This window comes from Passer montanus, unplaced genomic scaffold (genome assembly GCF_014805655.1).
Source record: "Passer montanus isolate IOZ18808 unplaced genomic scaffold, ASM1480565v1 scaffold11, whole genome shotgun sequence".
Lineage (NCBI taxonomy): Eukaryota > Metazoa > Chordata > Aves > Passeriformes > Passeridae > Passer > Passer montanus.
The window spans coordinates 2,629,684-2,642,668 of record NW_024357613.1 but is presented as its reverse complement, the minus strand read 5'-3'; the positions used below and the strand labels follow the sequence as shown (position 1 = coordinate 2,642,668).

Here is a 12,985-nt window from a genome sequence, read left to right as displayed (position 1 = left end):
TTTTTTTTGATAAATGTTAAAGTGCAAGAGAAATTCCATGTTGCTATAAGAATGCTCTATGTGTCAGTATTAAAAACCAAACAAGTAAAATTCACCCATGCCTGTGATGATGGGTGGGACTGCAGGCTGTTGGTGAGATTTTAGTTCCAGAAGGGTAATGGAGAAGCTGGTTCTGGATGCATACAACGGATGACTAAAGAATGGAAATGAAACTAATTCTCCAGTCTCCCTGACTTTATAGGAAGGGTTGAATTTTGAAGATGCTGTTCGTATTTTCCCCAGGAGTTTTAAATATAACATAAATGCTAATACAAACTTGCTGTAGATACAGAGTACTGTGTGTATGGGGGAGGAGCAATGAAGACAAGAATGCTGTGTGCAGTTTATTTCTTATCAGAACTGATATTTTGGGGGAAAGGTTGGGGTTTTGGTGGATTTTTTTTTTGAGAGTTTGTTTCGTTTTGGTGGGGTTTTTTTGAATCTAAGCAGACACAGCCTCCTTTTCTGTGTATTGGGTCAAAACTGGATGCTATTTTAGGAGGAGGCTTTTGTGTTTGAGCTACATACTAGTTTTTAGGCGTAGCCATCTCTAAAATGCAGGAACTTGAAGTAACCCATGATCTTTCCTGGTTTTAAAGTGCCTGAAAGTAGGGATGTGAGGGAGTCAGGGTCCCTGCTGCCTGTTGGCAGGTCTCACTGCCTGCACGTGCAGTGAAAAGTTCAGCAGCCAGCAGGGGAATGTGCCCAGTCCATCTTGAGGGAATAACCAGCTCTTATCCCCCTCATACTTCTGTGGGTAGGCAGTGCTTCTTATTCTACAATCAGTCTGTGCAGCCAAATCAGACTAAGTTCTTCCAAGCCTTAGAACTTCCCTGTGTTGGAGGAGGTTTCACAGGAAGTGTATAGGACATTTCCCTCTTACCAAGCAACCTTTCTTCCAAATTTGACATATCTGATCTGCATCATGGAAACACTTACAAGTTACAGTATTATCTTGGAGTTGCAGAAGTATTTTTTGAGTTTTCTGAAACTGTTGTATACTGCTGCTCATGTGGGTGTCAGTAATCATTGCAGCATCAGTGAACAATGTCGTACTCAAAACTTGGTTAATTGATTCCTTTGGCTATCTGTTACCTTGAAGGGTTCCAGAAAAAAAAGAGTAAGTTTTGCAAGAATCAGCATGTGAAACGGTAGATGCTTTTGTTGTGTTGGCCAAATAGCTCTCACTCTCTCTCACTCAAGTGACTCTGCTTTCACTTCATTGCTGCAATTCTGGTCTGGTCCTGGGTGACTGTTACAATGCATTCCAAGGGATAGAAATCCAGACCTAAACATCTACATTTGCTGGTGTAGGATTAAGGAGATGTGTTTGAAATTTACATAGTGATTTTGGCAATACAATATTTCATATGAACAGCCTGTAAAACTTCTTTATTTTCACTGAAGTTTCCTTTAAAATTAAATAAAAAATCTGTTTTAAGGGAAAATATTGAAACACTTTGATATCACACAATTCATGAGATGTTAGCTAATAGATGAAAATAGCACATCAGCAATTGGTAACTTGATACTATTTATAACATCTCCTAGCTTAAGTAGAATTTTTTATAATAGCTGCTTTTTAATTAATACCTGGGACCTTGGAAGCTAAGAGTTGATACTTTCTGGTATTACAATATTTCTGGTATTACAATATTTCATTCTTGTTTCATATATTAGCATCAAACTTTTTCATGTCAAGAGTATAGAGAGTTATTTCTATCTAAAATAATGCATCAGATACTTGTAATTACTGGTTGTCCGTTAATATTCATAAAAATAAAATACAGAGAGTATATTGTATGCAATGCTGATATGACATGCAGTTGACTTGCTAAGCTATTGTGTGCCTCATTTTTCCTGGTTTCCCAGATGAGGACAATCCTAAATTTTAGCTAACTTAGTTAATATCAAATTCATACACTTTGCTTTTTTTCTTTACTAGCTATGTGAACATGTGGAAAACCAACAAAAAACTGAATGAGAGGATACTGATCTATTTTGGTTGCTTTAAAGCAAAGGAGAAGCAGTTTCTCAGCCCTGACACACCAGGGTTTATGTGGCAGAGTGACGCGTGTTGGCCTTTGTCATGGGCATGAAGCAGTTACCCAGTACTAGAATGGAGCCCTGAGAATGTGCTTCTCCAGTGTCATCAGACAGGAGGACTCTGCTTGGTTTTCATAAAATAAAATGTAGCCACAGGAGGCTGGGACAGGCACCAGGCAGAACAGGGACATACAGTTCCCGAACTTTAATGCTATTGTTGACTTCTCCCATTCTTTGGGGCCTTAAATTCCTTTCTTCCATGAGGAAAGAATGAGGGAAACACTACCAGTGCTGTTAGATTCTTGCAAAACATAATTAGTTAATTGAGTTAAATGTGTGAATGAAAGATCACCAGATGCCTTTAAAAATAAAATGTGTATATTAACTTGATTTTAAAATCCCTATATATATATATACATACATATATATATATATATATGTATATGTATATATGCGGTTGTGCAAATGTAAGTCTTACACATTTTAGTGTGTTCACACATGAAGAACAGTGTTCATTACACCTTAGAAAAAATCACTCTCTACCAGTTCCCTTTCTTCACTTCTCTTTAAAAATTGTCCTTGAGAACTGGTGATGGTTTGATGGGGTGTACTTTGCCGGAGCCGCGGCTCGGGAGGTGCGGCACTGCTGCCGCCGCCCTCTGCCGGGAGCGCCCGCTCGGAGCGCCCGCCGGGGCAGCTGCTCCTGGCGGGCTCTGCTGCGTTGGGCCATGCATCCTGTGGGCTTTCCCCTAGGGAATCCAGTCTGTCCTTTCATCCCGCTGCCCAGTACCGAGCCATGTAGTGCTTTAACATGGCACTAACCATCAGCTAACATATGATAGCGTTAAAAGTCTGAAAATAAATTTAGTATCAGTATTTATGTTGTAAAAGGTTATCGGACTGTGAATTTTTTTCCTAGTAGTTATTCAGTGTTTCTGAAACTGGCAAAATAAATTTTTTGTGTAGGTTAACACCACAAATAAGTGGTGAACAGTTTCTATTAGGTTGTTGTTCCATTGCAATAGGCACGTTGTATAAACCAGGAAAAAGATGCAGTTCTTAGTTCTTAACTTGAATATCTTGCACTTCAAAGGAAAAGATGTAACTAACCTTTAAAAAAAGAAAATAAAAAACTCACCATTTTCAAATGCATCAAGCAATTTAGAAATGCAAGTGTCTGTTTTTGAGTCAGCTGAACATCTGTTCTAAATGATGACATAACTCAGCTGCATTTGTGGTTTAATGATTCTGAGTAATTTTGAGGGAACCATCATCATTAAAAGTTGCTGAATGTATCCACAGTATAATTTGGTGTCATCTTTAGGATTGTCAGGTATAGGTGTAAATAAACATACCATAGATAAGCACTATTTCCAGTAACCTTTTAAAATCATAGTTTTCCTTAGTTTGTGATATTCGTTTTATTCCTAGGAGATTGGCTTTTGCAGCTTAAGCTCTAGACTGAGAGTCTGTCTTTTATTAGCTACATTTCCTTTAAAGATTTAATTAGCTTCTCTACCCCCTGCAAAATCTGGCTGATCACGAGCATTTCTTATTGTCTTATTCACGAGCATTTTTTGTAAAATAAACTCAAGAAACTTATTTCAGGTGGAAATATTGCAATACAGTTATATTGTTAGTCAAACCACCTTTCTGGTTTATATTTATGTGTAATTTTATAGTGCACTCCTTTCAATGAAATAAACCTTGAGGGTTTAGATCCTGTACTGTATAGACCAGGTAATACAAGCTTTTTGAAGCTTGACTTTTTAGGGGTTTGCCTTTTCAATTTAATTTTTTTGTTTCTTAAATTCTTGAATGTAGTTATCTCTCTTTTTCAAAGCTTTTTTGATCATGGTTTTGAAATCTTAACAGTAAGTGTAAATATTTAAATAGACCGATATTTTTTAAGCCTTAACTGTTTTTGGAGCCCATTTCATTGATAATGCTGTACTTTGGAGTTGGAACTGGAAGTTTACCAGTGCGAGCTTTTAGAGCAGAAACATGCCTTTTCCATGCTTCCAGTATTCAGCCAACTTTGAGCATTGTTCAAATAAATACGTAAATAAATAAAAGAACAAGAAATTACAAGCATCTTCTTAAGCAGAAAAGCAAAGATCTGAAACAACTTTCCACTGTGAAAAATGTGACTATAAAACTTTTGTTGTAAGAGCAAGGAAAATTACTTCTTAGAGCCAGCAAGGGGCTGTGCTTGGTACAGAAAATATCTTTCACTCCAGGGTTTACAGATCCTGCTCTCCTAGCTGGAACTAGATGATGTTTGAGGAATCTTGCAACCCAGAGTATTCTATGATTCTATGATTTGCACTGCCATCAGTAGCTTTAAATTTTTTAACCAAGTTAGCCATGCCCTACCTCTTCCCATTTTTATTTAAACTTTAGCATGCTGTGGCATCATATATCATGCTTTGGGTTTTTCTGTTCCTTTCTTGGAATTATGATCTTGACACATTATCTCTCTTCCCATTTTTATTTAAACTTTAGCATGCTGTGGCATCATATATCATGCTATGGGTTTTTCTGTTCCTTTCTTGGAATTCTTGGAATGATCTTGACACATTATCTCTGTTTTAGTGCTCTGTTTTATGAGCCTTACCTAGTGATAGTGTGTTGTTCATTTGGAAACAACAGAGCATTCTTTTGTTTGTTTATACTTCTTGATTAAGTTGTAAATATTATCTGGTCTTAAGCTGGGTGTTGTCTATAGGAAGTTTTGGAGTGTTAAGAGTGTCTGCACAAAATTGTAGTTACTGTCAATCACAAGTCTTCAGGATTGGCTGGAATTGGTCCTGGAATATCTTGCAGCGTCAACAAAAAATACATATTGAGGTGACATATCCTCTTCTATCATAGGTAAAACATTCTGTATTCTTCAGACAATCTCTTAAAGGTGATATACTGGGCCACTGATGAGTCAACAAAGAAAAAAAGATTTATACTATAATTAAATGAACTATATAAGAGAAACAGGAGTCGACTAACTCTAAAACAGCACACAGAGAGCTCCAAATAATAAACATCCTACTTGAACTGAGATGATGGTAGCTGAAAATGCATTAAGGAGACAAAGAAACAGAAACAAATAAAGGTGAGAACTCAGTCAAGCAGGTTGAAGTGGAGTAAACGCTTTGTCAGGAGTGCAGCCCATGTCAGGGCTAATGTGTTTTGCATGACTATGATGCCTGTGAAATACTGACTCTTGACATCAGAGCTAATGACAAAAATCCACAACAGTTTCACAGTATATACACATGCAGGAACAATAATACCATAAGAAAGGTTCTTATCTGTTAGTGTTTTGAGTTTTTAAAATAATATTATAGCATGTGAAAGAACTGGTAACAAATGGTAAGTGATGGTCATTACATAGATGTCTTATTGTTCTGCTGTTGAGTTTTGATCAATAATTGATGAAACAAAATAGATCAGACAGTACCAGAAACACACACCAAATGAAGTTATTTTTACATGTTATTCAGAGGATGAGATTAATCAGGCTAAACTTTTAGTAAGAGGATTACATATATATGTATCAGTATTAGGAGGATTTGTGGCTTCATTAGCAACTTTGGAGGAAGAAATACCTTCACGTATGCTGCTAACTAAAGTGAAGTGCTTTCTGTGATTGGTTGGGATTCACAAAATAAATTTCAGCCTGGAGGGTTATACAGAGGGTTATACAGAGGACAGTGCTATGTGTCTAAAATTGTGTGCCTCTAGTCTTGTAACCTAGTCTGAGCTGGTGTTGCTGGCAATCAGGAGTGCTTGCTGCAAGGTGAGGGAAGAAGGGCCTGAAGGCAGTAAGGCAGTGCTGTGAAGGTAGGGGAGGGCTGTGGGCTGCTGGAACAGCAGAAATTTGCTCCTTGGTGGAGCTTCTGTATATGGACTGTACAGCCAGAGCCTCTAGCAATGGTGCAGTTGAACCCATTTCCCTGTTTCTGTTCCTGTGTGGCAGAGGTGGTACGTGGGTGCTTGTGCCAGCCTCATGCCAGGTCTGGGGGGCACAGGCCAGTGAGAATGGGAGCTGAGCAGCTGTCAGGGTGCCCCTGCATCATGGTCTCTTGCATTTGGAGCACTTTGAGTTAGCTGGTGGGTTAGACCAGCTTTGAAGCAATTACAGGGAGTGGAAACTGGGCCAATAGCAAGGACAGAGGTACACAAAAAAAGGGCTCTAATCTGTCACCAGATCATTTGCAAACTGGCTGGTGGTTCCTTCTTTTTACACTGAGTAAGACAGAAGGAAACTACAGGACTTCCCAAGACAAAAGTAAGTCATATTAGGAACAAGATTAAAAGCTTTCCCTTTCATCTCCAGGACTGTCTCTAAACTCCAAAAGCAGGGAGTTTTGACAACTCCTCTGTGTAAGGGACTACAGCTGATAGCAGCTGAGCCATACCTAACAGCAGAATGGCTGACTTGGCATTTCAGTTGTGTCTCACTAGACTTGAATCTTGTCAGGGAGGTACCAAATTTACTCTAGTAAAGTACTCGTGCTGCTAGACTCAGATCTTTCTGAGTGTGGGATTTTGGAGACTCCAAAGGGACGTTTCTGCCAACATTCACAGAATATTATTGCTTAGTGTTGGTGTAGATGTTTCAGAAGTTCTTGTTAAAGCTTGAAATGTTCTGCCTTTTATGCCCTTAATTAGAGGAATTCTTGAATTGCTTGCTCTTTGCACTGCTGAAGTAGATTGAATTCCTGCTTGACTGATAAAGATGCATATTGTAACCTTCTGTGAACCATGATTTTATGTCTATATGAAAAGCAGTATAAGTATTACATCTTCCATTCTTCCCATTTGAAATGCATTAGCCTTATTTTTGTCTTCCACCTGTTTCTTCCCTCTGACTACCCAGGCTTTTTATTCTCCTATTTGGATATTCACCAAACAAGGTACCCACCAAGTTCTTAGCTGTATAGCCCATTAGTTGGGCACTTCAGTTTGCCCTCTTTCAAAAGTTTGTACACTTTAACTTTTAGTTACATATTTATTTGTTTCAGAAATCAACTTTTAATATCTGGTACTTTGAGATGAGGAGGGTGTATTGGTATGATTTGTGTGAGAAAGTGTGTCACATTGGGACAGGGCAGAATAATTCCTCAGGGGTTTGGGTTTCAGCAGAAGACTGCTTGGGCTCTTCATGTGATAAAATAATGAATCAGCATAGCAGTGATGTCTGTAATTTCTTACCTAAGGGGAGACATGAGAAATTCTTACCTTTCTCATGTACAGTGAGATCACTGCTGTTCTCCCTCAGAGGTACTCATCACACAGGCATACTTGATCTTCTCTCTGTTTAACAGTACTTCAGTTCTAAGTATGGAATAAAATGACCAGTACCAAAACTATTTGCTTATCACTAATCTTAAAATCTCCAGCAACATCCTGCTTCTGTTGCTTTTAGTGCTCCCATTGTTTTTCTTTTGCACTTGATACTCTTGCTGTCCAGATGTATCACTTGTATCTGGTGGCAAAGTGTCCAGTGAGTTTGCTCTGTGTTGTTTCCATCCATCAGTTCCTTCCACTTTCTTGAACCTTTTTCTGCTTTATTTCATCAGAACATTTTGAGTTCAGCTACTCTGGTTTATCCAGACAGGATTTTGTTTTTTCCAGAGGTGTGGCATGAAGCTTTGCTTGTGGCCCTCATGATGATGAGTTTTTGGTTTCTGATGACTAGGTCCATAGTAGTAACTAGGGGACTGAAATGGAGGGAGAAAATAAGCATTAAATATAATTCTAAGGGGAGAATACAGCATATACTACTCTTAAACACTGCTCAAAAGAATCAAAAGGTTTTGTAATAATTCTTTTCCATAGATGCTACAGCGAAGTTGAGTGCTTGGGAATGGGAAAGCAGGGTGATTCATGAGACTGCAAGTGGGAGAGCTGGTGGAGAGTGATAGGTAACCTGCCTAGAAGGTTAGCTTATTCCCATTAATTTTCAGAAGAGTTTTTGGAATGCCATCAGGGCTTCTCTCTCCTGTGCTTGTGTAGAGACCATTTCTACATATTTTTTTTTAATTCTAGCATCTAAAGAAAACCCAAAGTCCTGTTCATGAGCAGTTATTGATAATTGCTTAAAATAACTTTTTGCAGAAGTGTTCTAGTTAAGAAGTTATGTGTGGCCTGCAACAAGTCAGTCTCACAATTTCAGTCAAAGAAAATATATGTACTGATTTTAAGATAATAGCAATATTGCAGTGCTTTATAACAGTGTTATACTTGGGAAGGGAGTTGTGACCATGCGAAATGGTGCTGAACTTGTTCTCTGCAGTAGCTGCAGACAAGATTCTGAAGTATTTGTACAAGTAAAACTGATGGAAGGAGTTCAGGAGCACAAATTTTAATAGCTCATGATAAAGTACTGCCTGTGGTACTGATAGGACAGATCTTACAGAAAAAAATACCTTTCATGTAATGAAAAAGTAATTTTAGAGGAATGTAGTTGAATGAGCTACTACTATTTGTGCATATTTTCTGTTGATGGTTTAGATACAGAAAGAGAAACTAATGAGTTCTTCTTGAAGATTTTTATTTCATCATTACAGGAGAAACCATGAACAAAGGAACTGCTGCAAAATCGTATTTTTGTCTGTTTCCTCTTGTTTTCCATACTTAAAAAATAAGCTATTTATTTGGTCTGGGTTAGTCCTAGGTGAACTAAATGCAGGTCTAGTTAGGATTTAGTAACTAGCCTATAAATCTGCATTTTAAAACCTTGCTGCTAGAAAGCATCCTAACAGCTATTCAAATTATTTATGCTTTAGGTTGAAATCACATGTCTTCTGTGGATTATGGTTTATAGTGATTATTTTATTTGAGGTTGTCAGAGAGAGATCATAATGTTGTCTGGGTGTAGAAGAACCACCTTTTTCACTTCACTGTTCATGTAAAGCCAGGAGTGTGAACATCCACAGGTACCTGTGTCCCTAAGGGCAACTGAGCATTTCTCAAGTGAGATAGAAAGGAATAAAAAGAAGATTATGATGAGGACTTTACAGCTCTCTTCTGTTACTATAGTATGTCAAGACAGAGTTTATGTGTCATTGTGTCATGGGTTTCCATTGCTTATGGTTTGTTTTGTTTCAGCCTCTTGGAGCCAGCGACTACTTGGAAATATCAAAGCATTTTGACACAGTGTTTGTTCGTGACATACCACTTCTTACAACAGCAAAAAGGACACAATCTCGTCGTTTCATTACTCTTATTGATACCTTTTATGAGCATAAGGTGAGAACCAAGCCCTTCACAGAAATAGAAAAATAATATTGGGAGTCCTAAAACTGACTGTTACTATTGGTTTGAAGTAAGGCTTTCTGTAATAATGGTTTGGAAAACATAAGCAATATGAAGTAGCACTGCAAAGAAACATCATTCCAGCTTCACACACAAAAATAAGGGCCCCATTTCAATAAAGGCAATAAAGGCAAATTAACAGATTTTTTTTTTGTTGTTTCTGTGAGTATTAAGTGTGAGCATAAATGTAAGCCTGAGCTCATTTGCCTTTTTTGAATGGGGATGTTCTTTCCTAACACAGGAAAACAACAGAAGCCATGTCATTATTTTAATAATGAAAGATTGTGCTGCCAACTGTGCTGGAGTGAAATGGAGTTTTTTAGATTTTAATCTGTATGGGCAGTTGGTCAGGAATCAGTGCCTTTTTGATCAGGAAGGAGGCACAGGAATCAGTGCCTTTTTGACCAGGAATAGCACAATAACATCATAAAGTTTAAAGGAAACAGTCACTGTAGGCTTTACATTAGATTGCAGAATTGCTCATGGAATAATAATGATAAATGCAGCACTTCATATGGATTTACAGAGATTTCAATCATGGAAGCAAAGTCAGCATAACTAAAAGGGAAGTTCCTATTTAAGGGGATTTTTTTTAAGTGATGCAAGGTTTGAAATACTTTATGATATATGATTATATTTGCACACATTTAAATATTTATGCAGTTGGGAAGTGTCAGTTGAGGCTGGTTCTTATCAAGAATGTTCTGGTATGGGTTGTTGATCAGAAATGCCCCAACTCAGCAAGGTGTTGAACTAACTCAGTGTGTGAGTAATCTCATTCAAATCAGCCAGATTCAAATCAGCATCATTCACATTAGCCAGATTCTTTATTCTTTATGGTTGGGAAGTGGATATTTGCTAAGACAATATGCTAATGTTAAACTAATGTGTTAGAAATAGGGGGATGGTCTGCTCTGTGTTTGGGCTGTCATTAAGATTTGCAAGCAGTCACTTGCTATTACTTCCCCCATAGGAAAAACACAAGGTTAAACTCCCATCAAAAGTAGTTGGGAAAAATACCTGCGTATATTTGTGGATGCCTGTCCACAACACAAACTTCTTGCCTGTGTGCTCCCAACAAGAGTCTTCTTCTATAATATTATTTTGGTCTGTCTTCACTGCAGCCCCCATCTCTCACTGCATGTTGTGCCCCTTCCCAGCAGACATGAAAACAGCGTCATTATTTTTACTAGCAAATAACTCACTGGAGTAGCACAGATGAAGGCTAGAAAGGCTTCACTCAGTCTTCTAGGAAATTTGGAATTTAAGTATTCTTTAAATAGTGCAGTGTATCTACCCACTGAGAGGATTCTCACTGTGGGTGAAAACTAAGCATTGCTTGCTATACAGATGTTATTTTAAAAGTAAACTTTACAGTGAGTTCATTGCCTGTGTAGCAGATATTCTGAGTATTTGATAGCACAGTTCTTTTGTTCTCTGAGTAAAAGTTACATCAGTTGTTACTGAGAAGAAGATCATGTAAGATTAATACTTCATCTGCGTCAGGTAAATCTGTAACAGCAGTGCTAATAAGAGAAAGGAAGATCATTGGGGAAAAACACAGGTGATTGAACTTGAAGTTTGTGCACAGATGCTGTATTTTACCTGTTCCTGTAAAGCCCAAGGGATGATGCTGTTGCCTGCTCTCCTCTCAGGTGCGCATTATCTGTTCTGCTGCGGCTCCTCTCCAAAGCTTGTTCCAGGTGAAACACGACAGTGGTGAACTGCAGGACAGCAGAGTGTTGATGGATGATTTGGACTTGAGCCAGGTACATGATTTTAACATCGTCTCCCTTTTGTAACAAAATTGGGTTTAGTCTCATAATTGCAGCAGCATTTTAAGAGGGGGAATCAAGAAAACATTTAACTCTTGATATGCTGCTTCTTTGCAGTGTCTCTGTCACTCTGATAATTACATGTTGTGCTACTTATTCATAGTCAAAGAAAATGTCACTATATGTAGAACCATTTTGTGTAAGTTTCAGGGTCATTTTGAATATCAATAATTGTAGCTGTTCAGTCATATATGAAAATGCTGATTTAAGTTTAGCACCTACATTTAAAATACAAAAATAAAAGATAGTTTGTTCTACCTGTTCATCGACTACAGGACAGCCTCATGACTCCTCACAAACAGTACTACTTTACATGTTCCTTATTCTGTTTTTCTTTTTCTCTGTAGCCCAGTTATTGCTAATGACTTTTTAAATAATGTTTTTAATCGGCGTACCATTAGTCAACAAAAAAATAGATGGTTATTGTGTTGTTTTAAAACCAAATTATTCTTTTTGCTGTATTCCTTCAGGGGATTATGTAGCTGAAATAGGTGCTTTTCTTTAATTTTTAGACATCAGTTTTAATTTTTTGGTGCCATGCTACTGTCTTGTTTTGTCAAAGCCTGTAAAGCACTGAGTTAGACAGGATGCACTTCAGTACAGCCATGACTCTCACAGGTGTGTGCTACTGTTCTTGTGTACTGATGTAGGATTCTGCCAAAGGACTCTCCATGTTTACAGGAGAAGAGGAAATCTTTGCCTTTCAGCGTACTCTCTCACGGCTCACAGAAATGCAGACCGAACAGTACTGGAATGATGGGGACAGAAGCAAAAAAACATAATTGAAAGTTGTATGAAATCACCAAGAAGTAAAACTACAGCATGAACTCACCAAGAACAAAAATTGGAACAGCTTCAGAAAAGCACTGGAAAGCTTTTTATCACAACTTGAATAATAATTGCACTTTATCATCTGGACCATGTTTTCTTTCATCAATAGTTTTTTGAGTTTAAGACATGAGGTCTCAGTTATTTGTCTCTACCACCAGTGTGTGGATATGTGAAATTTTGCCTTCATTCGTTCTTCTTCAAACCTGTCTGGATGTCTGGCTCCATACAGTGGTGGTGAATGGAATTACCTCCAGCTGGTGGCTGGTCACCAGTGGTGTTCCCCAGGGCTCAGTATTGGCCCCAGCCCTCTTCAGTGTCTTTATGCATGGTATGTGGACAAGGGGATCAAAGTGCACCCTCAGTAAGCTCACAGATGACGCCAAGTTGGGTGGGCATGTTGACCTGCAGGAGGGTAGGAAAGCTCTGCAAAGGGATCTGGACAGGCTGGATCAATGGGCTGAGACCAGTTGTATGAGGTCCTACATAGGCCAAGTGCCAGGTGTGCCCTTGGGTCACAACAACCCTCGGCAGCACCACAGGCTGCGGCAGAGGGGCTGGAAAGTTGCCAGGGGAAATAGACCTGGGGGTGCTGGTAAACAAACATGAGCCAGCTGTGCCCAGGTGACCAAGAAGGCAATGGAACCTCAGCCTGTATCAGCAAATGTGGCCAGCAGGACCTGGGCAGCAATTGTTCCCCTGTACTTGGCGCTGGTCAGGCCTCTCTTTGAGTGCTGTGTCCAGTCTGGGCCCCTCAGTACAAGAAGGACATTTAGGGGCTGGAGCAAGTCCAGAGAAGGGCAGTGAAGCTGGTGAAGGGTCTGGAGCACAAGTCCTGTGAGGAGCATCTGAGGGAGCTGGGGGTGTTTAGCCTGGAGAAAAGGAGGCTCAGGGAAGCGTTATTGCTCTCTACAACC

At 38.8% G+C, this 12,985-nt stretch overlaps 1 protein-coding gene across 2 annotated transcripts in view; it reads left to right on the top strand.

Moving 5' to 3' along the window:
- The window catches only part of AFG1L (AFG1 like ATPase), a 59,159-nt gene extending 47,006 nt beyond the window's left edge, over positions 1-12,153 (top strand). For both annotated transcript variants that reach the window (XM_039727923.1, XM_039727915.1), the window contains exons 11-13: positions 9,199-9,339; positions 11,061-11,174; positions 11,891-12,153. In XM_039727923.1, the coding sequence (XP_039583857.1) occupies positions 9,199-9,339; positions 11,061-11,174; positions 11,891-12,022 (387 nt within the window). In that variant the 3' untranslated portion in view covers positions 12,023-12,153. The remainder of the gene's footprint in view (positions 1-9,198; positions 9,340-11,060; positions 11,175-11,890) is intronic.
- The last annotated feature ends 832 nt before the right edge of the window (positions 12,154-12,985 follow it).